The sequence below is a fragment of the Pseudophryne corroboree genome, chromosome 4 (genome assembly GCF_028390025.1).
Source record: "Pseudophryne corroboree isolate aPseCor3 chromosome 4, aPseCor3.hap2, whole genome shotgun sequence".
Lineage (NCBI taxonomy): Eukaryota > Metazoa > Chordata > Amphibia > Anura > Myobatrachidae > Pseudophryne > Pseudophryne corroboree.
This window is the reverse complement of record NC_086447.1, coordinates 430,318,416-430,342,031: the sequence shown is the minus strand read 5'-3', so window position 1 is coordinate 430,342,031 and position 23,616 is coordinate 430,318,416. Positions and strand designations below refer to the sequence as shown.

At 41.2% G+C, this 23,616-nt stretch overlaps 1 protein-coding gene across 5 annotated transcripts in view; it reads right to left on the bottom strand.

Annotated features, from left to right (window-relative positions):
* Positions 1–201: 201 nt before the first annotated feature.
* Positions 202–23,616, bottom strand: part of TTK (TTK protein kinase) — a 429,767-nt gene continuing 406,352 nt past the window's right edge. For 4 of the 5 annotated variants that reach the window (XM_063916870.1, XM_063916874.1, XM_063916872.1 and 1 more), the window contains exons 21-22: positions 4,509–4,606; positions 202–3,228 (exon numbers count right to left, since the gene is read on the bottom strand). In XM_063916870.1, coding sequence (XP_063772940.1) covers positions 3,142–3,228; positions 4,509–4,606 — 185 coding nt within the window. In that variant the 3' untranslated portion in view covers positions 202–3,141. The remainder of the gene's footprint in view (positions 3,229–4,508; positions 4,607–23,616) is intronic. The other variant, XR_010176004.1, reaches the window with a different exon arrangement.

The window sequence follows — 23,616 nt, the reverse complement described above, 5'->3', positions numbered from 1 at the left end:
AATGCTTGGGATCAGAAGTACAGTATTTTGGATATCGGATTTCTCTGTATTTTGGAATAATGACATCCCATAATGAGAGATCACGGTGATGGGACCCAAGTCTAAGCACAGAATACATTTATGTTTTATATACACCTTATACACAGCCTGAAGGTAATTGTAGCCAATATTTTGTAATAACTTTGTGCATTAAACAGTGTGTGTACATTCACACAATTTATTTATGTTTCAGATACATCTTATACACATAGTCTGAAGATCTTTTAATACAATATTTTTAATAACTGTATTAAACAAAGTTTGTGTACATTGAGCCATCAGAAAACAAAGGTTTAACTATCTCACTCTCGCTCAAAAAAATTCTGTATTTCGGAATATTTGGATATGGGATACTCAACCTGTACTAATTAATTTACCTGTCCATTTATACAAGTATGGATATTGTTAGAACCTGGACTGTTCGGGTGCCTTGCAGACAGAGTTTGGGATCACTGATCGATAGCAATAGCTCAGTGAAAAACTATAGAACATTTTAGAGGAACCCCTCAATAGGCCAGCCAGGCTGTCCGTTTCTGCAGCAGAAAAAAAATCCATATTTAAGATAAGAACTTGTTGTCCCAAACATACTTTGTATCAAGAAATTAAAGGCTAATCGCATTCTAGATTAATAGACAAATAATAATCCATATCTGATTTTATTTAAATTATGTTCCCGATATACAGAGGTGACATGAGACTGCTGTGACAGAGGCATAATTTATATCAGTGGTTCCCAAACTTTCTTGAATCACAGCACCATAGAGTATTAGAAATCTTTTTCATGGCACCCCTAGACCAAAAGTTTTTTCTTGAGAAATTCTGCAAACATTACATTTTTGGCTTACCAGTCATCCTTGGGTTCAGTTATGTAATGACGGACAGGGTTGCCCTTCTGTTTGTACATGTCTTCTAAATTTGGAAGCCTCGAGCACCAGGTTTTGACCATAAACAATGATTAGCTCCTGAATCACAAACCCGTGGCACACCTGCAAGTGCCCCATGGAACAGCAGGGTGCTACGGCACCCAGTTTGGGAACCTCTGATTTTTACCCTTGAACAGTTGTTTTCACCTAGTTAAATTGTGGTCACTGGTGCAAAACATGCATTCAGGCAGCCGCAATTGGAGAAGCTTTGGTAAGGAAAATGTAACTATGTACAAATGCATCCTAAGCGCAAAGGCATAACAAGGTAACTTTCATATGATGACCGCTCAAGGATTTATTGTTTCTAATGTCATTTCTGGGCAAATATAAAAAATTGTAGGCACATGTGGGAGTCTATTCATTTAAAAAAAAAACAAAAAAAAAAAACCCCCACAAAAACCAACAAACCCCCGGGAACTTTAACAGTAGTGTTTTGTTCATACGAAACAGAGATAAATACACAAAACTTTTTTTTTTAACACTTTACCTAACTACAACTGGCATTATATGGCACAAATATTGATGAAAAAGATTTTAATACTCTAGAAGACAATATACAGTATGTACATTGGACTAGTTTTGAGGAGCTGACCTGGTATGTAAATACATAAACACATTTCTAAATTTGCATCATTTCCCATAAATAAAGTGCCAGGAGGACACATGGATCTATGATGCCCTGCAGTAGTACCAGCACGCACAAAACATGAAAATAAAATTGAACACCGTAATAGCAAAAACAATATTTACAATGTGAATAGTGGAGAAACAAAACGTAGAACCAATGATTCAACAAGAAGTCCTGCCACAATATGCCAACAGAAGCAGTGTGGAATGTGTTTATACTCAAAAGAAAAAAAACCACGCTAAACGCTGTACACATAAGAAAAAGCTGTGTTTAGCTTTTAGTTCAGTGTTACAAGTAGGGTACTGAAATGTCCCATACTAGGCTCACAGATTTGGATCCTAAAACCTACTTATCTCTCTTTTACCCACAGTAATGTTTAATTCAATTGTTTCTTTAAATAAAAATGCATTGTTCTTATTGCTGCAGCATGGCGGCCCATGACTCTCAAAAAGGGACTGATATGTCTCTAGTAATAACACAGTTAAATGCAGATTGTGGGCAGAAGGGTCCAAATACTGTGTTGCCTCTTCTAAAACACTATATTTCTTTTCTAAGGCAAGTACATTGACAAAGAATACTTTCTCAGTTTAGGTTCTAATATTGCATACTATGCAGAGATATATATGACCTGCTCTTTCTTAATACAAGCAGAAATATGTATTGCAAAGAGAGGTATATTAGGACTGAAGTGCATACATTTAGCTAAACGGTGTCCTGAAAACACATTCAGCATAAAACATGGTGCCAAGGATCAATACAGGATGCCAAAGCAAATAAATACATACCCTCCACCAGAGAAAGCAGGGCTGCCTTTACTAGTTGAATATTAGGTTTTTATACAGAATATAAACTCAGGCCTTTAAGAGAAACAACAGATCTGGTTCACTCACGTTGCGTTGACTTCACAATGAACGAACACATGTAAATATATATATATATATATATATATATATATATATATATATATATATATATATATATATACATACACATACACACACTGTTATTTACTGCCTAAAGATATAGCAGTATTAAGAGTATTATTTTATCTGGTCACCAAACTTAAAAATGCTAAGTGGAGTGATTGATTCTTGAGGAGTTGTGCAACCTTCTTATGTACAGAAGCTTGTTTGTGTTTTGCAATACTGGCAGGACTTTGAGAAGCAACGGAGAGCTCAGCAATCAAACGGCCTCTAACATGGCAGGGGGCATTTTATTCCTGTAGATTACAGCTACTAACCCCTGGCAAAAGGAAGAGTCAATATTCAGACGGTGGACAAATCACTCCTTTCAAATAAAACATCAACTTTAGGAATGCTGTGAACTATAAATTTATACAGTTTATACAGGGAGTATAGTGATCAATTGGAAATAAAATAACATATATACACACACACAAGACATATTTCTAGATTTACAACTTTGCCATGGGAATTATGCTTGAGTCACCAGATATAGAAAACACTTCGCACTATGAACCATTTGAGCATGGTCAGATGTGCCGTGAGATCTTCAGTGCGGAGGCCTCGCATTAGTGGGCACGCCAGAAAATCACTTCATTGTCCATGGGTTTTGATCAGTCTGCTTTCCAACTGTGGCTAAATCTAGACTCTTGCCACCGTACTGCTCATATAAATTCTGTAAAATGAAAAGGAAAAAAAAAAAAAAAAAGAATTACCAAACCATAGAAAAGGAAAAAGGGGACTTTTACTTATTAAAAAATACCTTTCTATAAGTATGGAGGAATACACAGATGATGGATTATATTGTACACCTAGGAGACACGTCAGCAATGCTCTTTGTTGCTACAACCTGTTGCCCTGCTTCTCCTCACATTAAAACATACCCAGTAATGATAAATAAGAAAAGGAGGAGCAGAGAAGAGCAGAAACATGCATTCCTAGGTAAGGTGGCTCCATTGCTGCCTCAGAAAAGAGGTGTATTCTCCATCCGTAGTAGGACACAGTCTCTGCAATGTCCTAGAGTCACACTGTACAGGAGGGGATGAGTGACAAAGGGCTAAATGTATTATTGGTTGATAAGTGTCTAAGTGCCAAAATGTATTAAAGCAGGTTCAGTAGAGAAATTCCCTTTTCTTTTCGGTGCCTGCACATTCCTATTAATATCGCCACACAATTTTATGGCCGCCATAGTGCAGCTATTATCAAATACCATAACTACACTTGTGTGACTTATCGTCTTTCCACATATCAGCAGGATTACATACTGGTACGTGTACTACCCAGGGCTCGCCTTTGCAAAGTGTACATGAGCTTGTGTGTATTTGCAAGATCTTACACATCGTGGTGGTCCAGGAGGGAAGACGCAGCGCATCAGCACTCAACTAATGCTCTGCAGAATTAGTTTTCTCTCCTCCCTCCGGCGGCCAAGATGTAAATATATCTCAGCATTAGAATGAAGCCACCAGTAGACTATTAGTGCAAATGTGGCCAGACGCAATGTTAACTTTGCCCACTAAGGAGGAGCAAGAGAGCAGGTGTTTAGAGGGATGGGTACTGTTGACAGAGAACTTGGCTATATAAAGTTCAAGTAACGAAAATATAAGCGCATATACTGTAAATTCAACTGTACTGTCAGATTGCTACAAGTCTGCACAGAGCTAGGCTGCAGAGAATAAGTTATATGGAAATCCTGCTCTGACACTACTGTAACCTAAGAGAAGAAGGTGGAAACATCCAGTGAGTCACCAGCAATAAAAGATTACGAGGCAGTGTTAACACTAACTCTGTACAAAGATAGCAAACAGGAAAACGTGGGGAAATCCTGAAAGGCAGATAAGTAGTAGACCTTGGCTTGTAAGAGTACAGGTAATCTTCATATCAAGCATGCATTATATATTGATATTAGTATGTCAATGTTAAACAAACAGAAAATCTATTTAAAATCCAAATTCCTACCTTAGCAGCTCTTGAAATCGAGTTTGGAGAGTTCAAGCCAATGAGTTGTCCAAGAATACGTTTCATTTCCTCAGTGGTACCTTTCTGTACTTGTTCTTCTATAATAAAGCAGAAAACACACCTTAGATCACATCCTCACACTATAGATTTCAAATCAACTCTACTAGGGAAATTGGTTAGCTCCAGATAGTCAACCATCCACAGGGAGTGATGTGGTGGAATCATTGTTTTCAAAAGGGAATTTCCTTTTACAGAGGCTGCTGGGAATACAGGATGTTATATTTCCCCCTACAGAAATAGGGCATTGGGGGGAAAAATAGGAGATCCCTCTCTCCCCTATAGCCTTCCTGCTCATCATTAGTTTATTTGGCAGAACGAGTAAAAAAAAGTCCCCATTTCTATTAATGCAGAAGCATTATAACTCTGCCATTGGTGATGTCGTGGCAGAGCTGTAATGCTTAGAAGTAATGTCAACTTTATGTCAAAGAACACAGTAGTCATGCGCATTATGCAGACACAAAGCTGGAGAAAAAGGAGGAATGTGAAATAATAGTTCCAATGGAAACCATATTCTATGCACAAACAGAAATCTCCAAGAGAACAGTAGGGAGACTGCTGGCATAATCACTTTATTGTATCAATCACCAGTTGGGAATGGCCAGTGCTTTCAGGATAAGGGTTTTAAGAGCTGTCATTACATCAAACTGCTACAGTTCCTGACAAAAGAAAGGGACCAGAGGACAGGAGGTCTGGCTGAAGAGTAAGACCTCATCGCTGGATGTACCAGAGCAGCGCACAAGGACTCACTGGATAAATTGAAAATGTGCAATTGCCTTCCTACCTTACCCAGAACACGTAGTATCAGGAGTGCCGATGTAGTGATTAATACTAGAACGGAGTATGGAAGCCTTTTATTCTACTGAAAGGTTTGAAGATCTTATTTGCATAGTGCATGAGTAGTAAAGGGAACCACTTTCCGTCAAACTCATTTTTGACAGGTGGGAACGCCTCTAATTATGCAAACCACGCCCAGATCCTCCCCTAACCCCGCCCAGATCCACCCTTAACCACGCCCCTAACCAAGCCTCCTGATACGCCCACTTTTCATTCCCTTCTGCTGGTATTTTATATGAAATAAGCCTACAAAATCAGTTATAAGCGCTTTTTATACATCGTGTATTATCACTGATGATGCAACGATGTATATTATTTCAAAATGATTTATAAAATAAGTATTAACTCTTAATATTAATAATATTATATGAAGAAATCATTGTGTGTTTAAAGTATTTTTTTCTTCATACATTCACAGTGGTTCTGGGATCCTCTTACACGCTGAAAGTCCGGAGGGGGGATGATGAGTGGCCTGTTGTTTAAGATAAATGCTAGTAATGAGGGCTACCAGCACCCAACATCACTTGTGTAATTAGATAAGAAATTGCTAACTTTAAAAAAAAAAAAGCATATTACAAATACTCAGCAAAACACAGTACACATTTTTTTTTTTTTGATCAGAGTGCTGTTGCTAATAATAATAATACAATGTTTTACACGTCTATTTGTAATATGCTGGTGCTTCATCTTTTTGACTTCGCCCTTGATATTTTAGGAACAATAGTATATATTGTATATGAATCAATGTTTTGGCTCATAGGACCGTTATCATGAGGTATATTGCAAATATGGCTTGTTTATAATCATTCTGATGTATAAGTGTATACTATTCCCAATTGATTTATCACTGATGATGACGCGTTGTATATTATTACCAATTGTTTTATAAAATAAACGTGCTGATTCGATCATGATATAATTTTGCATTTTAAAATGATTTTTTAAAATGAGTCATTGCTGGAGGATGTATTTTTTTTCTTCATACAGTCACTGATCTAAATATCTCACAGAAAATGGGGTTGTATGATCTAACCAACATTTCAAAAAAATATATACTTTATTCATGCTGGACAAGCTCAGACATGTATATATATGTATTATTTAAAAAAATATTTGGGTTATTTTTGCAAACATATGTAGAAACAGCATATTTGTGCTTAAGTCGTAGAATTTTTTTTAAACATGTGCATTTTTGTTACATCAATAATGTAAGTTTATTAAATGTTAATGATATATTAAAGAAGCCTTGTTATCCATCACAAGAAGCAAATCAAAAGAAAATTCACTGATTCCGTAATTTTAACCAATTTAAATAAAGGTTATATTTTATTTTAACTCATTGTTTAAAATACCTTTTTTTCCCACCAAGTAATTGCTGGTGGGTTGCTCTAATGAAAGACCCTTACAAGACATGTACTGTGCCAGATAAGACTTTACTTACAATTCTGTCACAGGACATCTCTATCCTACAAAGTGATAACAACTGTTTAATATCACATTCATGTCTTTCCTTGAAATGTAAGTGTACATTGTACTTATTGTATCCTCTTTTCGTTTTCTGAACATGCTCTGCAAAATGATCTTTCACAGATTGCTGCAAGTGCTGTTCACTAATTGTATACTGCAACTCTAGTAGTAGTATAACATCTTGTTCACTGCTGGTTAATACAGTATGTGTATTTTCGTAATAAAAAAAGTATATTTGCATTTTTGTTACATCAACAATACACGTTTATTAAAGGTTATGATATATTAAAGAAGCCTCCTTGTTATTCATCACAAGAAGCAAATCAAATAAGTTATTTACACATATATTATATTACATTTTTCCTATGCCAGCACTGCTATTATACATTTGGTGCCACAGTAACTAAACAGGAAGGGAGAACAGTGTTATTGTGAGGCTGGACATGACAGGACAAAAAGCAGGCAGTGGTGATACAGTATGAAGTAGAGATGGTTCAATCTGCTGAAAAGCTCTTTGAGGTATGAATTTCAGAAGGCTGTGTATTTGGAATGGATGCATGTTTTTATGTAAAATGTGTGTTATTGAGTGTAGATTGTGTTAGAAAGTGTTCAGTGAATGTACATGAACATTAATGTATCCACAGCAAGAAATCCACAGTTCCTAACATGTTGCTGCTTTGATGTAGCATATAGATAATCATTGATATATTTTTGTTACAGTACATATGATATAAAAAAAAAAAAAAAATTCTAAAGTAAAAAATGAGGCTCTATTCAGAAATAGTAAAATGTAAAAATAAACAGTATGTACTGTAGGTTTGGTGCTTCCATTTTTGTAGTTGTTGGATTGCCAGAAATAGGTGAACTTTTCTCAGTTTTCTGTTCATTGTAACATGTTTAACTTTTTTGTATGGAGTCTATTTTATAAATATAGTACAATATTCTTGTATTAGAAAATAGCAGAACAGTGAACAAGGCGCAGCCAAGTTGTAAAAACAAAAGATTTCACATTTGCATCTTTAAATGCTGCAAAAACAATTAGTATAATTCCACTTAATTCAGGAACAAATCATATTATGCAGTTCTCTTTAAGGATACGTAAAAAAGTCCAAAGCACATGCAACAAGACAACACCGTGTGACCAAGTATACGGAAACCTACTCACATGTATTAAAGCCATTTAAAACATAATATAATAAGCCACCATACAGCATACCCCCCTTTTTGTGTAAGATTTCTACTTGATGTAAAGATGGCAATGAGCACTTCAAACCTACAATGCCCCAATCAAATTAGGTGCAGCTGGAAAATCCTACAGTCAGCAAAAATGACAAATACTTCTGATCCAAGGGAGCTGATGCCGGTAGTAAACGTGTTGTGTAAACAACTCTGCTAATTATCTAAAATATATGTGGAGTTTTCAGAAAACCAGAAGTAACATGGCCGCCAAACCAGAACTGCAAGTATTCCAGTAAGCGTTCCAAGTGCTCCAAACAGAGAGTAATGTGCCCATTCTTACACTGTATTCTAAAGACTTAAACAGGAAGTATATGCGTCCATTCATGCGGTCCACACCATTACTAGTGCAGGAGTTGCAGAGCACACGATATGATAATCATTAGGAATCTTCATTTTAAAGCTTGAGTTCCATTGGCACCATAAGTTTTTCAAAGGATATTTGTTGCATTCAAAAAAAAGATTTAAAAATATACAGTACATTAAAATAAACATAATACATAAATAGGTTTTTTTTTTCTCCAAGTCATAGGGCGATCACAAAAGTCTTACACGACATGTGTTGTTTTAGATAAGAGCTTAGATACACCACCACACCTTTGTGCAAAATTAACCCTTAGATGGTGCAACTTAGAGGAAGATTGATAAAGTCCCCATTTACATTATCCCAATATGGTATATTACTACTCTATACCAATATTCTTTACAAGCCAGCATACAACTAATATGGAATGGATCATGTTGTGCAGTAACTTAGAGGAAGAATGATGTATTTTATACCCAGAGAGGCACTGGTTACAGATACTCAATGCAGAGGAATGGCACATTACTCTCTGTTTGGAGCACTTGGAACGCTTACTGGAATACTTGCAGTTCTGGTTTGGCGGCCATGTTACTTCTGGTTTTCTGAAAACTCCACATATATTTTAGATAATTAGCAGAGTTGTTTACACAACACGTTTACTACCGGCATCAGCTCCCTTGGATCAGAAGTATTTGTCATTTTTGCTGACTGTAGGATTTTCCAGCTGCACCTAATTTGATTGGGGCATTGTAGGTTTGAAGTGCTCATTGCCATCTTTACATCAAGTAGAAATCTTACACAAAAAGGGGGGTATGCTGTATGGTGGCTTATTATATTATGTTTTAAATGGCTTTAATACATGTGAGTAGGTTTCCGTATACTTGGTCACACGGTGTTGTCTTGTTGCATGTGCTTTGGACTTTTTTACGTATCCTTAAAGAGAACTGCATAATATGATTTGTTCCTGAATTAAGTGGAATTATACTAATTGTTTTTGCAGCATTTAAAGATGCAAATGTGAAATCTTTTGTTTTTACAACTTGGCTGCGCCTTGTTCACTGTTCTGCTATTTTCTAATACAAGAATATTGTACTATATTTATAAAATAGACTCCATACAAAAAAGTTAAACATGTTACAATGAACAGAAAACTGAGAAAAGTTCACCTATTTCTGGCAATCCAACAACTACAAAAATGGAAGCACCAAACCTACAGTACATACTGTTTATTTTTACATTTTACTATTTCTGAATAGAGCCTCATTTTTTACTTTAGAATTTTTTTTTTTTTTTTATATCATATGTACTGTAACAAAAATATATCAATGATTATCTATATGCTACATCAAAGCAGCAACATGTTAGGAACTGTGGATTTCTTGCTGTGGATACATTAATGTTCATGTACATTCACTGAACACTTTCTAACACAATCTACACTCAATAACACACATTTTACATAAAAACATGCATCCATTCCAAATACACAGCCTTCTGAAATTCATACCTCAAAGAGCTTTTCAGCAGATTGAACCATCTCTACTTCATACTGTATCACCACTGCCTGCTTTTTGTCCTGTCATGTCCAGCCTCACAATAACACTGTTCTCCCTTCCTGTTTAGTTACTGTGGCACCAAATGTATAATAGCAGTGCTGGCATAGGAAAAATGTAATATAATATATGTGTAAATAACTTATTTGATTTGCTTCTTGTGATGAATAACAAGGAGGCTTCTTTAATATATCATAACCTTTAATAAACGTGTATTGTTGATGTAACAAAAATGCAAATATACTTTTTTTATTACGAAAATACACATACTGTATTAACCAGCAGTGAACAAGATGTTATACTACTACTAGAGTTGCAGTATACAATTAGTGAACAGCACTTGCAGCAATCTGTGAAAGATCATTTTGCAGAGCATGTTCAGAAAACGAAAAGAGGATACAATAAGTACAATGTACACTTACATTTCAAGGAAAGACATGAATGTGATATTAAACAGTTGTTATCACTTTGTAGGATAGAGATGTCCTGTGACAGAATTGTAAGTAAAGTCTTATCTGGCACAGTACATGTCTTGTAAGGGTCTTTCATTAGAGCAACCCACCAGCAATTACTTGGTGGGAAAAAAAGGTATTTTAAACAATGAGTTAAAATAAAATATAACCTTTATTTAAATTGGTTAAAATTACGGAATCAGTGAATTTTCTTTTGATTTGCTTCTTGTGATGGATAACAAGGCTTCTTTAATATATCATTAACATTTAATAAACTTACATTATTGATGTAACAAAAATGCACATGTTTAAAAAAAATTCTACGACTTAAGCACAAATATGCTGTTTCTACATATGTTTGCAAAAATAACCCAAATATTTTTTTAAATAATACATATATATACATGTCTGAGCTTGTCCAGCATGAATAAAGTATATATTTTTTTGAAATGTTGGTTAGATCATACAACCCCATTTTCTGTGAGATATTTAGATCAGTGACTGTATGAAGAAAAAAAATACATCCTCCAGCAATGACTCATTTTAAAAAATCATTTTAAAATGCAAAATTATATCATGATCGAATCAGCACGTTTATTTTATAAAACAATTGGTAATAATATACAACGCGTCATCATCAGTGATAAATCAATTGGGAATAGTATACACTTATACATCAGAATGATTATAAACAAGCCATATTTGCAATATACCTCATGATAACGGTCCTATGAGCCAAAACATTGATTCATATACAATATATACTATTGTTCCTAAAATATCAAGGGCGAAGTCAAAAAGATGAAGCACCAGCATATTACAAATAGACGTGTAAAACATTGTATTATTATTATTAGCAACAGCACTCTGATCAAAAAAAAAAAAAATGTGTACTGTGTTTTGCTGAGTATTTGTAATATGCTTTTTTTTTTTTAAAGTTAGCAATTTCTTATCTAATTACACAAGTGATGTTGGGTGCTGGTAGCCCTCATTACTAGCATTTATCTTAAACAACAGGCCACTCATCATCCCCCCTCCGGACTTTCAGCGTGTAAGAGGATCCCAGAACCACTGTGAATGTATGAAGAAAAAAATACTTTAAACACACAATGATTTCTTCATATAATATTATTAATATTAAGAGTTAATACTTATTTTATAAATCATTTTGAAATAATATACATCGTTGCATCATCAGTGATAATACACGATGTATAAAAAGCGCTTATAACTGATTTTGTAGGCTTATTTCATATAAAATACCAGCAGAAGGGAATGAAAAGTGGGCGTATCAGGAGGCTTGGTTAGGGGCGTGGTTAAGGGTGGATCTGGGCGGGGTTAGGGGAGGATCTGGGCGTGGTTTGCATAATTAGAGGCGTTCCCACCTGTCAAAAATGAGTTTGACGGAAAGTGGTTCCCTTTACTACTTGCATGGAGTGTTCAAGTAGTCAGGACAGTTGAGTTCCAGGATGTTGATTGGACTAAGAACTCTGGTTTGGATGGGGAACACAATGCAATTCAGACACAAGTGCAGTCTGAATAGTATGCAGGTAGAACTGTGCATAGCAGGACCAGCTCCAATGTGGAGGCCATGTTTCTCACAACCTTCATACAGTACCAGGTTTTCTGGCTTGGCCAGAAGGGGACAAAATAGCACTGTAGTCAGTGAGCAAACCATGCCCTAAGGTAGAAACAGTCACTGCCACATTTATGAAAATGGAGTCTCTGTAACACAATGGAGCTGTACAACACCAGAGGCAACATGGGCTTACTTATAAATCAAACCATGTAAATGGTCAGCTGAAAATGCTATTGCCTTGTGAACTAGGTCTACTCCAGTAACTTGACTAGAGAGAAATCCCGCAGGTATGCGAAGCAGACAAAGGAAATGCTCTAAAAATACAAGTGTACCTACTGTAAGCAAAGACAGAGATCATACCTGAACAGGAACTTTTGGAAAATAAGGCAAGAAGAACTGGTTGCACCAAGTATTTGACAAGGATTTCCAGTACACTCTAATATGAGGGGTGTGCAATAAGTTTCCAGATGCAGACCGCATTATATTTACAAAGAAAGTGAATATTAAATTTTTTTTCAAACTATTCGCCAGCGGAGTCTACGTAAAGTTGCATGCACTCAAACCACTTGGTGAAGAAGCTGGACCAGTCTGAAGCAGGTAGGTCTTCTACGTGCTGGATGAAAGTCTCCACTGCAGCTTCCGGTGACTCAAAACGAATCCCACACATCTTGCACCCCATTTGTGGAAACACAAAATAGTCACATGGAGCCAGTCTGTACTATACATAGTATGACTAAGCTCCTGGATGCGTTCATGGACCAGAAAATCCATCACTTTACTGGACTTGTGGACAGGTGCATTGTCGTGATGGAGAAATGCATCACAAGCGCAAATTCTTGGCCAGCATCTGGTAACAGCTTCCAGTACATGCGGCAGGCATTGGTTGGCGTACCAGTCCCAAGTAACAGTGCGCTGTTGCACTAGTGGTATGGTAGCTACCAGTCTTGGCTACAAGAACAGCCACCATCTACTTGGCCACACAGCACTCACTTCAGAACTTCTGTGGTGGCGCACCTCCAACTGGGATCCACTGGGCCAATAGTTGATTGTTCTCAAAACTGTAGATCCAAAATTCATTGCTACTGATTATCTCAGACTGCCATCAAATCTCGCCAGTATGTTGCGGCACCAAGTCGACAAGCCTCCTTCTGCCCTTGAATCAGCTGATGGGGCACCCAGTGTGCCGAAACCTTATTCAAGCCAAGCTTTTCATGGCGTATCAAGCAGATGGATCCCGATGAGATGCCCATCTCCTTCTCCAACTGAGCCACGGTCACTGGCGTGGTGGACACAGGTCAAGACAGAGCACTCCTCGGCTTTTAGGTAGTCTCCCGCACCAAAATTTTGCTAACTACTCAAACACAGTGGGTTAGGACAGTGCTTCCCCAAACAAAAGCAGCTTGCAGTAGGTCAAAACGTTCCTGCTATCGCAGACCACTCTTGTAGTCATAGATCATGACTCTCCAGTGGCCTCTGTTGAGCTCCATAATGAGTTTGTGAAAGAAGTGAACATGCTGACTTCTTTGGTTTGCAGTGCTGCTTATATACGATTTGGTGTCTTGACACTTCACTATAACTTTAGGTCAGAAATTACAGTTCATAACTAGTCAGACTGGGCCTACTCTACCTATGCACTGCACATTCAGAAACTTATTACACATCCCTTGTAAAACACGCAGTGGCAGCATCTGCCATTTCTCACACTGCACAGTCCAGACATAGCTGTACACCATTATTCAGAGTAGCACGGAAGTCTCCTTCCACTAAATGGGCAGCAACACAGCATTTGCACTTAACACAAGTTTGCAGATGGCTTATAATGTAATTGCAGCCTATTCAGAGGTAAGCATAGTCAAAGATCCAGTGATTTCAGACAGATTTCCTGCACCAAGGATAGAGCTGGTGGTAATGACTGCTGTTCTCAGATGTATAGTGGTAGTGCAGTCACATAGAAGCATCAGACTCTGTATAAAAGCATAAATCCACAGCCATTTTAAATATGCAATGTGGCCATTTTCAGCCAATCAGGGAATGCATAGAAACTGAAGATAAGTGGGTGCACTTGTACTACCTCCAAGCAAACCCAGCTTTGTATTCAGGAGAACTTAGCAGCAAATTTCAGTTCATCCTCCTTGAATTTTTGATATAATATCTATTTATCAGTTATACTTAATTTAATAGTACTTCACAGAGGCTGCTACAACCCATAGCTAAAAATACAATGAAATAACATTAAGAAAATATTGTGCCCTCTAGATATGCAAGACACTTGTATATCGGAGCAATTAAAGAAATTTTTCAGTACAAAAAAAAAAAATATATGAAAAAAATACAAAAACATCTGCACTACCAATATGCCGGCTGAAAGCCAAGAACCATAGCTTCCATATAATTGGTCAACATAACCATGACGTAGAGCTAGTTCATCAGTGCTGACCAGAATAAACTATGTTCTGTAACCCATGCAAGAGCTCTTGAAAATCAGCTTCACCACCAGTGTAGTGGCAAAGCCCAGTCAAATCTTTATGGTCTCCCCGAGTTTACCTTTCTTTATTTTAGAAGGATTGCCAACGAATCAAAAATACTCCATTACACAATATCAAATGAGAATCCTGTAACTATCCAACTATCTTTTAAGGATCACAAGTGGTCTGCATTAAGGTCCTTGAGGGTGTGGTTCATTGGGTGGACAGTGAGTATGTCGACATGGTCATGAGGTCGACACAGAAAAGGTCAACACAAAGTTTTTTTTTTGTGTGTCATTTTCTTCGTAACATGACCGGGAACCCCAATTAGTGCACCGTGTCCCCTCGCAAGGCTCAGGTTACTATTACCAACCGTAGTCCACGTGAATCGTAAAGAAAAAGTTTAAAAACTCATACCAACATTTCTCTTACGTCCTAGAGGATGCTGGGGACTCCGTAAGGACCATGGGGTATAGACGGGCTCCGCAGGAGATAGGGCACCTAAAAAGAACTTTGACTATGGGTGTGCACCGGCTCCTCCCTCTATGCCCCTCCTCCAGACCTCAGTTAGATCTTGTGCCCAGAGGAGAATGGGTGCACTGCAGAGAGCTCTCCAGAGTTTTCTGTGGAAAAAGAATTGTGTTAGGTTTTTTATTTTCAGGGAGTCCTGTTGGCAACAGGCTCCCTGCATCGTGGGACCGAGGAGAGAGAAGCAGAGCTGGCTTGTCAAGTTGGGCACTGCTTATAAGGCTACTGGACACCATTAGCTCCAGAGGGAGTCGGAACACAGGTCTCACCTGGGGTTCGTCCCGGAGCCGCGCCGCCGTCCTCCTCACAGATGCCGAAGATAGAAGCCGGGTGAGTATGAGAAGGCAGAAGACATCATAGCGGCAGAAGACTTCAGATCTTCATGAGGTAAGGCGCGCATCGGTAAGCTGCGCGCCATTGCTCCCAGTCACACACACAGAGCAGCACTGAAGGGTGCAGGGCGCAGCGCCCTGGGCAGCAATAGACCTCACATTTGGGCACTGACAAGGTAGATTAGGCTGCTGGGCAGTAATTCTACGATCCCCCGCCATTTTCTATTAAAAAATCACCGGGACCGAAGCCCGCCGTCGGGTGGGCGGAGCTTGATCCCCCAGCACTAACCAGCGCCATTTTCTCCACAGAAGCTGCATGAGGAAAACGCTGGCTCCCTGGTCTCTCCCCTGCTGAACATTCAGGCTGGAAAAAACAGGAGGGGGGCATTTTGAGCGCAGTGAGTGGGAATCTGGTCATTATATATATATATATATATATATATATATATATATATATATATATATATATATATATATATAAAAGCGCTATCTGGTCATATTTTTCCAGTGTTATTAAGCGCTGGGTGTGTGCTGGCATACTCTCTCTGTCTCTCCTAAGGGCCTGGTTGGGGTTTTGTCCCCTTATAGGTTAATCCCTGTGTGTGTGGGGTGTCGGTACGTGGTGTCGACATGTCTGAAGCGGAAGGCTTTTCCAAGGAGGAGGTGGAGCAAATGAGTGGTGTGTCCCCGTCGGTTGTGCCGACTCCAGATTGGATGGACATGTGGCATATGTTGAATGCAAGTGTGGCATCTTTACATAAAAGGCTTGATAAGGCTGATTCAGGGGGGACATCAGGGGGTCAATCCTCAGATTGGACCGACTCACAGGGCCCGTCGGGGTCTCAAAAGCGTCCCTTAACACAAGACACTACTACCGACACGGATTCTGATTCCAGTGTCGACTATGACGAAGTAAAATTGCACCCTAGGGTGACTAAAACCATTCAGTGTATGATTGTGGCAATAAGGGATGTGTTGCATATTGTGGATGAACCCTCTGTCCCCGACACAAGGGTACACATGTTTAAGGAAAAGAAACAGATTATTAATTTTCCAAAATCTCATGAATTAAATGAATTCTTTGGAAAAGCTTGGGAGACTCCGGATAAGAGACCGCAGATCCCCAAAAGAATTTATATGGCATACCCTTTCCCTAAGCAGGACAGGGAGATTTGGGAATCACCCCCCACTGTGGACAAAGCCCTGACGCGCTTGTCCAAGAAAGTGGCGCTACCGTCTCCTGACACAGCAGCCCTTAAGGACCCTGCAGATCGCAGGCAAGAAACCTTAAAGTGTATTTATTCTCATACGGGTGCTGTGCTAAGAACGACAATTGCGTCGGCATGGGTGTGTAGCGCAATTGCAGCTTGGACAGATGAGCTGACAGATCAATTTGATAATATGGATAAGGATACTATATTCCTAACTCTAGCCCATATTAAAGACGCAGTCTTATTTATGAGGGATGCTCAAAAGGACATTGGATTGCTAGCTTCTAGGGCTAATGCCATGTCTGTCTCAGCGAGAAGATCCTTATGGACTCGCCAATGGACGGGTGATGCGGATTCCAAGAAACATATGGAAGTACTACCCTACAAGGGTGATGTATTGTTTGGGGATGGGCTGACGGACCTGGTTTCCACAGCCACAGCAGGTAAATCAAATTTTTTACCATATATTCCCCAACAGCAAAAGAAAGTAACACCCTATCAGATGCAGTCCTTTCGGTCGCACAAGTCCAAAAGAGGTCGGGGATCCTCTTTCCTCGCCAGAGGTAAGGGCAGAGGCAAGAGAGCACCTGCTTTGGCAGGTGCCCAGGAACCAAAGTCCTCCCCGGCTGCTCCAAAACCCACAGCATGACGCTGGGGCTCCCCTGAGGGAGTCCGCACCGGTGGGGGCACGTCTTCGACTTTTCAGTCAGGCCTGGGTCAGTTCGGACCTGAATCCCTGGGTGTTGGAAATAGTTTCCCAGGGTTACAAATTGGAATTCGAGGAGGTGCCCCCGCGCCGATTTGAAAAATCGGCCCTACCAGCTTCCACATCGGAAAGGGATGTAGTGTTAGCTGCAATTCAAACGCTGTGTATGCAGCAAGTGATAATCAAGGTTCCCCTGCAACAGCAGGGAAGAGGTTACTATTCAACCCTATTTGTGGTCCTGAAACCGGACGGTTCGGTCAGACCTATTTTGAATCTGAAATCCCTAAACCTGTACATAAGAAGATTCAAATTCAAAATGGAATCTCTCAGAGCAATAATAGGCAACATGGAGGAGGGGGAGTTTATGGTGTCTCTGGACATAAAGGATGCGTATCTTCATGTCCCCATATATGCCCCCCATCAGGAATACCTGAGTTTCGCTGTACAGGATTGTCATTACCAATTTCAGACGTTGCCGTTTGGACTCTCCACGGCCCCGAGGATTTTCACCAAGATAATGGTGGAAATGATGGTGGTCCTGTGCAAGCATGGAGTCACAATTATCCCATACTTGGACGATCTCCTGATAAAAGCGAGATCAAGGGAGAAATTGCTGAACAGTGTGGCGCTCTCGATGAGAGTGCTCTAGCAACACGGTTGGATTCTAAATCTACCGAAGTCACAGTTGATTCCGACAACTCGACTACCGTTCCTAGGTATGATACTGGATACGGAACAAATGAAGGTCTTCCTCCCAATAGAGAAAGCCCAAGACATACAGAACATGGTCAGAGACCTGCTAAAACCGAAAGGGGTGTCAGTTCACCAATGCACTCGAGTTCTGGGGAAAATGGTGGCGGCCTACAAGGCCATTCCCTTCGGCAGGTTCCATGCAAGGACTTTTCAATGGGACCTTCTGGACAAGTGGTCCGGGTCCCATCTGCACTTACATCGGAAAATAACTCTGTCCCCAGGGACCAGAGTGTCCCTCCTGTGGTGGTTGCAAAGTGCTCACCTCCTGGAGGTTCGCAGGTTCGGAATTCAGGATTGGATCCTGGTTACCACGGACGTGAGCCTCTGAGGATGGGGAGCGGTCACACAGGGAAAACATTTTCAGGGTTTTTGGTCAGACCAGGAGTCCTGTCTACACATCAATGTGTTGGAACTCAGGGCCATTTACAACGGCCTTCGACAAGCGGAGAGTTTTCTTCGAAACCTACCGGTTCTGATTCAATAAGACAATGTCACAGCAGTGGCTCATGTGAACCGCCAAGGCGGGACAAAAAGCAGAGTCGCGATGGCGGAAGCCACAATGATCCTTCGCTGGGCGGAAAATCATGTAAGCGCTCTGTCAGCTGTCTTCATTCCGGGAGTGGACAACTGGGAAGCAGACTTCCTCAGCAGACACGATCTCCATCCAGGAGAGTGGGGACTTCATCAAGAAGTCTTTGCAGACGTAACACGTCTTTGGGGAACTCCTCAAATAGACATGATGGCGTCACGCCTCAACAAAAAACTTCAGAGGTACTGCGCCAGGTTTCGGGACCCTCAGGCAATAGCAGTGGACGCTCTGGTAACACTGTGGGTGTCCAAATCGGTCTGCGTGTTTCCTCCTCTTCCTCTCATCACAAAAGTGTTGAGGATCATAAGACGAAGAAGAGTACGAACGATACTCGTTGTCCCAGACTGGCCTCGAAGGGCCTGGTACTCGGATCTACAAGAGATGCTCACAGGAGATCCCTGGCCTCTTCCTCTGAGGGAAGACCTGTTGCAGCAGGGGCCCTGTGTATTTCAAGACTTACCGCGGTTACGTTTGACGGCATGGCGGTTGAACGCCGAATCCTAGCGAAAAAGGGGATTCCGGAAGAGGTCATTCCTACGTTAATAAAGGCTAGGAAGGAGGTGACGATAAAACATTATCACCGTATCTGGCGAGACCAAGAATGCACCTACGGAAGATTTTCATCTGGGTCGTCTTCTCCACTTCCTACAAACAGGAGTGGATATGGGCCTGAAATTAGGCTCTGTTAAGGTACAGATTTCAGCCCTCTCGATTTTCTTTCAGAAGGAATTGGCTTCTCTTCCAGAAGTCCAGACGTTTGTAAAGGGAGTGCTGCACATCCAGCCCCCTTTTGTGCCTCCAGTGGCACCATGGGACCTGAACGTGGTGTTGCAGTTCCTAAAATCACACTGGTTTGAACCGCTTAACAAGGTTGAGTTGAAATTTCTTACCTGGAAGGTGGTCATGTTGTTGGCCTTAGCATCAGCAAGGCGAGTGTGAGAATTGGAGGCTGTCACACAAGAGCCCCTACTTGATTTTTCATGTGGATCGAGCTGAATTGAGGACAAGTCCGCAATTTTGGCCTAAAGTGGTTTCTTCGTTCCATATGAATCAACCTATTGTGGTGCCTGTGGCTACAAGTGACCTGGAGGATTCCAGATACCTGGACGTAGTCAGGGCCTTTAAAATTTATGTAGCTAGGACGGCTAGAATTAGAAAAACAGAGGCTCTGTTTGTCCTATATGCGGCCAATATAAGATTGGCGCTCCTGCTTCGAAGCAGACTATTGCTCGCTGGATCTGTAATACGATTCAGCAGGCTCACTCTACGGCTGGATTGCCGGTACCAAATTCGGTTAAGGCCCATTCCACTAGGAAGGTGGGCTCTTCTTGGGCGGCTGCCTGAGGCGTCTCGGCATTACAACTTTGCCGAACGGCGACTTGGTCGGGGTCAAACATTTTTGCTAAATTCTACAAGTTTGATACCCTGGCTGATGAGGACCTAGCGTTTGCTCAGTCGGTGCTGCAGAGTCATAGGCACTCTCCCGCCCGATTGGATGCTTTGATATAAACCCCCAGTCGGTGCTGCAGAGTCATACGCACTCTCCCGCCCGATTGGATGCTTTGGTATAAACCCCATGGTCCTTACGGAGTCCCCAGCATCCTCTAGGACGTAAGAGAAAATAAGATTTTAAACCTACCGGTAAATCTATTTCTCCTAGTCCGTAGAGGATGCTGGGCGCCCGTCCCAGTGCGGAAACTCTGCAAGACTTGTATATAGTTGTTGCTTACATAAGGGTTATGTTACAGTTGACATCGGTCTTGGACCGTTACTGTTGTTGTTCATACTGTTAACTGGTTATGTATGTTCCAGGTTACATGGTATGATTGGTGTGGGCTGGTATGAATCTTGCCCTTGGATTGCTAAATCCTGCCTTGTATTGTCCATCTCCTCTGGGCACAGTTCTCTAACTGAGGTCTGGAGGAGGGGCATAGAGGGAGGAGCCAGTGCACACCCATAGTCAAAGTTCTTTTTAGGTGCCCTATCTCCTGCGGAGCCCGTCTATACCCCATGGTCCTTACGGAGTCCCCAGCATCCTCTACGGACTAGGAGAAATAGATTTACCGGTAGGTTTAAAATCTTGTTTTTCATGTGTCGACCTAATGACTGGATACCGGTTCTTGTACAAGCTTTTTCCATAACATAAATGGGAGACCCATTGTGTTCCTACCTTATTAGAAAATGGAAAATAGTCTATAGCAAGGATATTCAACAAACTGCCCTTCAGCTGCTGTGGTCCTACACATCCCAGCATGCGCAGGCTTCACGTTATGGTCACTGGCTAGCCATATTCTAATTGCCACTTCCAGCTGGATAACATGCCATGTCGCAAGTAGATGTCATCACAAGCTGGTTCCATGAACAAAACAATAAGTGTACTCCAATGATATCCAAAGTCACCAGATCTCCATAAAATACAGCACCTTTAGGATGTGATGCAATTTAACATATGTAGCGTGAATGTGCAGACCACAAACCTGCGGAAACAGCGTGATGCTGTCATATCAATATGGACAAGAATCTGTAAGGAAAGTTTCCAGCATCATGCTGACTCAATGGCACAAAGAACTGAAGCTGTTCTGGAGGCAAAGGGGGATCCTACACACTACTAGAAAGATGTGTCTAAATGTGGCTAATGACTATATATAGAAAACTGTAGCCAAAGAAAATAGGATTTTAATTACCTACTGATAAATCCTTTCTCGTAGTCTATAGAGGATACTGGGGTCCATTTAGTACCATGGGGTATAGACGGGTCCACTAGGAGCCATGGGCACTTTAAGAATTTCATAGTGTGGGCTGGCGCCTCCCTCTATGCCCCTCCTACCAGACTCAGTCTAGGAAACACAACATTACTTAACCAAGTAACAGTGCAGGAAGAACGAAGAACTGGGAAGGCGCCCAGTATCCTCTACGGAATACGAGAAAAGGATTTACCGGATTTTCTCTTGCGTCCTAAAGGGTACTGGGGTCCATTTAGTACCATAGCTCCTAAACCGGGTGGGAGAGTGCTGAGGTTCCTGCAGAACTGATTGACCAAACTGAAGGTCCTCAGAGGCCAAAGTATCGAACTTGTAGAACTTAGCAAACGTGTTCGAACCTGACCAAGTAGCTGCTTGGTAGAGTTCTGAAGCCGAGACACCCCAGGCATCCGCCCAGGAAGAACCCACCGACCTAGTCCCTGCTCGGCAGAGCTGTAAAGCCGAGACGCCCCGGGCAGCCGCCCAGGAAGAACCCACCGACCTAGTAGAGTGGGTTTGTACAGATTTTGGACATGGCAAACTTGCCGTGGAATAAGCATGCTGGATAGTAAGTTTGATCCAGCGTGCAATAGTCTGCTTTGAAGCAGGACACCCAATCTTATTGAAATCATACAGAACAAACAGCAAATCCATCTTTCGGTGACTAGCTGTTCTTTTCACATACACCTTCAAAGCCCTTATAACAGCCAAAGACTTTGAAGTACAGTAGCAGAGGTGTCGGTGACAACTGGAGCCACAATAGGTTGGTTGATGTGAAACGCAGATACCACCTTAGGAAGAAATTGCTGACGAGTTCTGAGTTCAGCTCTGTCTACATAGAAAATTAAATAGGGACTTTTGTGAGACAAAGCCCCAGCTCCGACACACGCCTTGCGGAAGCCAAGGCCAACAGTGTGATGGTCTTCCACGCAAGATATTTTACGTCCACCTCCTGTAACGGTTCAAACCAATCCGATTGGAGGAAACGCAGCACCACATCGAGATCCCGAGGTGCCGTGGGAGGCACAAAGGGAGGTTGAATGTGCAGAACACCTTTCAAGAACGTCTGGACCTCAGGGAGAGAAGCCAACGGTTTCTTAAAGAAAAATAAGATTTTACTTACCGATAAATCTATTTCTCGTAGTCCGTAGTGGATGCTGGGACTCCGTCAGGACCATGGGGATTAGCGGCTCCGCAGGAGACAGGGCACAAAAATAAAAGCTTTAGGACTAGGTGGTGTGCACTGGCTCCTCCCCCCATGACCCTCCTCCAAGCCTCAGTTAGGATACTGTGCCCGGACGAGCGTACACAATAAGGAAGGATTTTGAATCCCGGGTAAGACTCATACCAGCCACACCAATCACACCGTACAACCTGTGATCTGAACCCAGTTAACAGTATGACAAACGTAGGAGCCTCTGAACAGACGGCTCACAACAATAACAACCCGATTTTTTTGTAACAATAACTATGTACAAGTATTGCAGACAATCCGCACTTGGGATGGGCGCCCAGCATCCACTACGGACTACGAGAAATAGATTTATCGGTAAGTAAAATCTTATTTTCTCTGACGTCCTAGTGGATGCTGGGACTCCGTCAGGACCATGGGGATTATACCAAAGCTCCCAAACGGGCGGGAGAGTGCGGATGACTCTGCAGCACCGAATGAGAGAACTCCAGGTCCTCTTTAGCCAGGGTATCAAATTTGTAGAATTTTACAAACGTGTTCTCCCCCGACCACGTAGCTGCTCGGCAGAGTAGTAATGCCGAGACCCCTCGGGCAGCCGCCCAAGATGAGCCCATCTTCCTTGTGGAATGGGCCTTGATAGATTTAGGCTGTGGCAGGCCTGCCACAGAATGTGCAAGTTGAATTGTGCTACAAATCCAACGAGCAATCGTCTGCTTAGAAGCAGGAGCACCCAGCTTGTTGGGTGCATACAGTATAAACAGCGAGTCAGATTTTCTGACTCCAGCCGTCCTTGAAATATATATTTTCAATGCCCTGACAACGTCCAGCAACTTGGAATCCTCCAAATCGCTAGTAGCCGCAGGCACCACAATAGGCTGGTTCAGGTGAAACGCTGAAACCACCTTAGGCAGAAACTGAGGACGCGTCCGCAGTTCTGCCCTGTCCGAATGGAAAATCAGATATGGGCTTTTATACGATAAAGCCGCCAATTCTGACACTCTCCTGGCTGAAGCCAGGGCCAGTAGCATGGTTACTTTCCATGTAAGATATTTCAAATCCACCGATTTGAGTGGCTCAAACCAATGGGATTTGAGAAAATCCAAAAC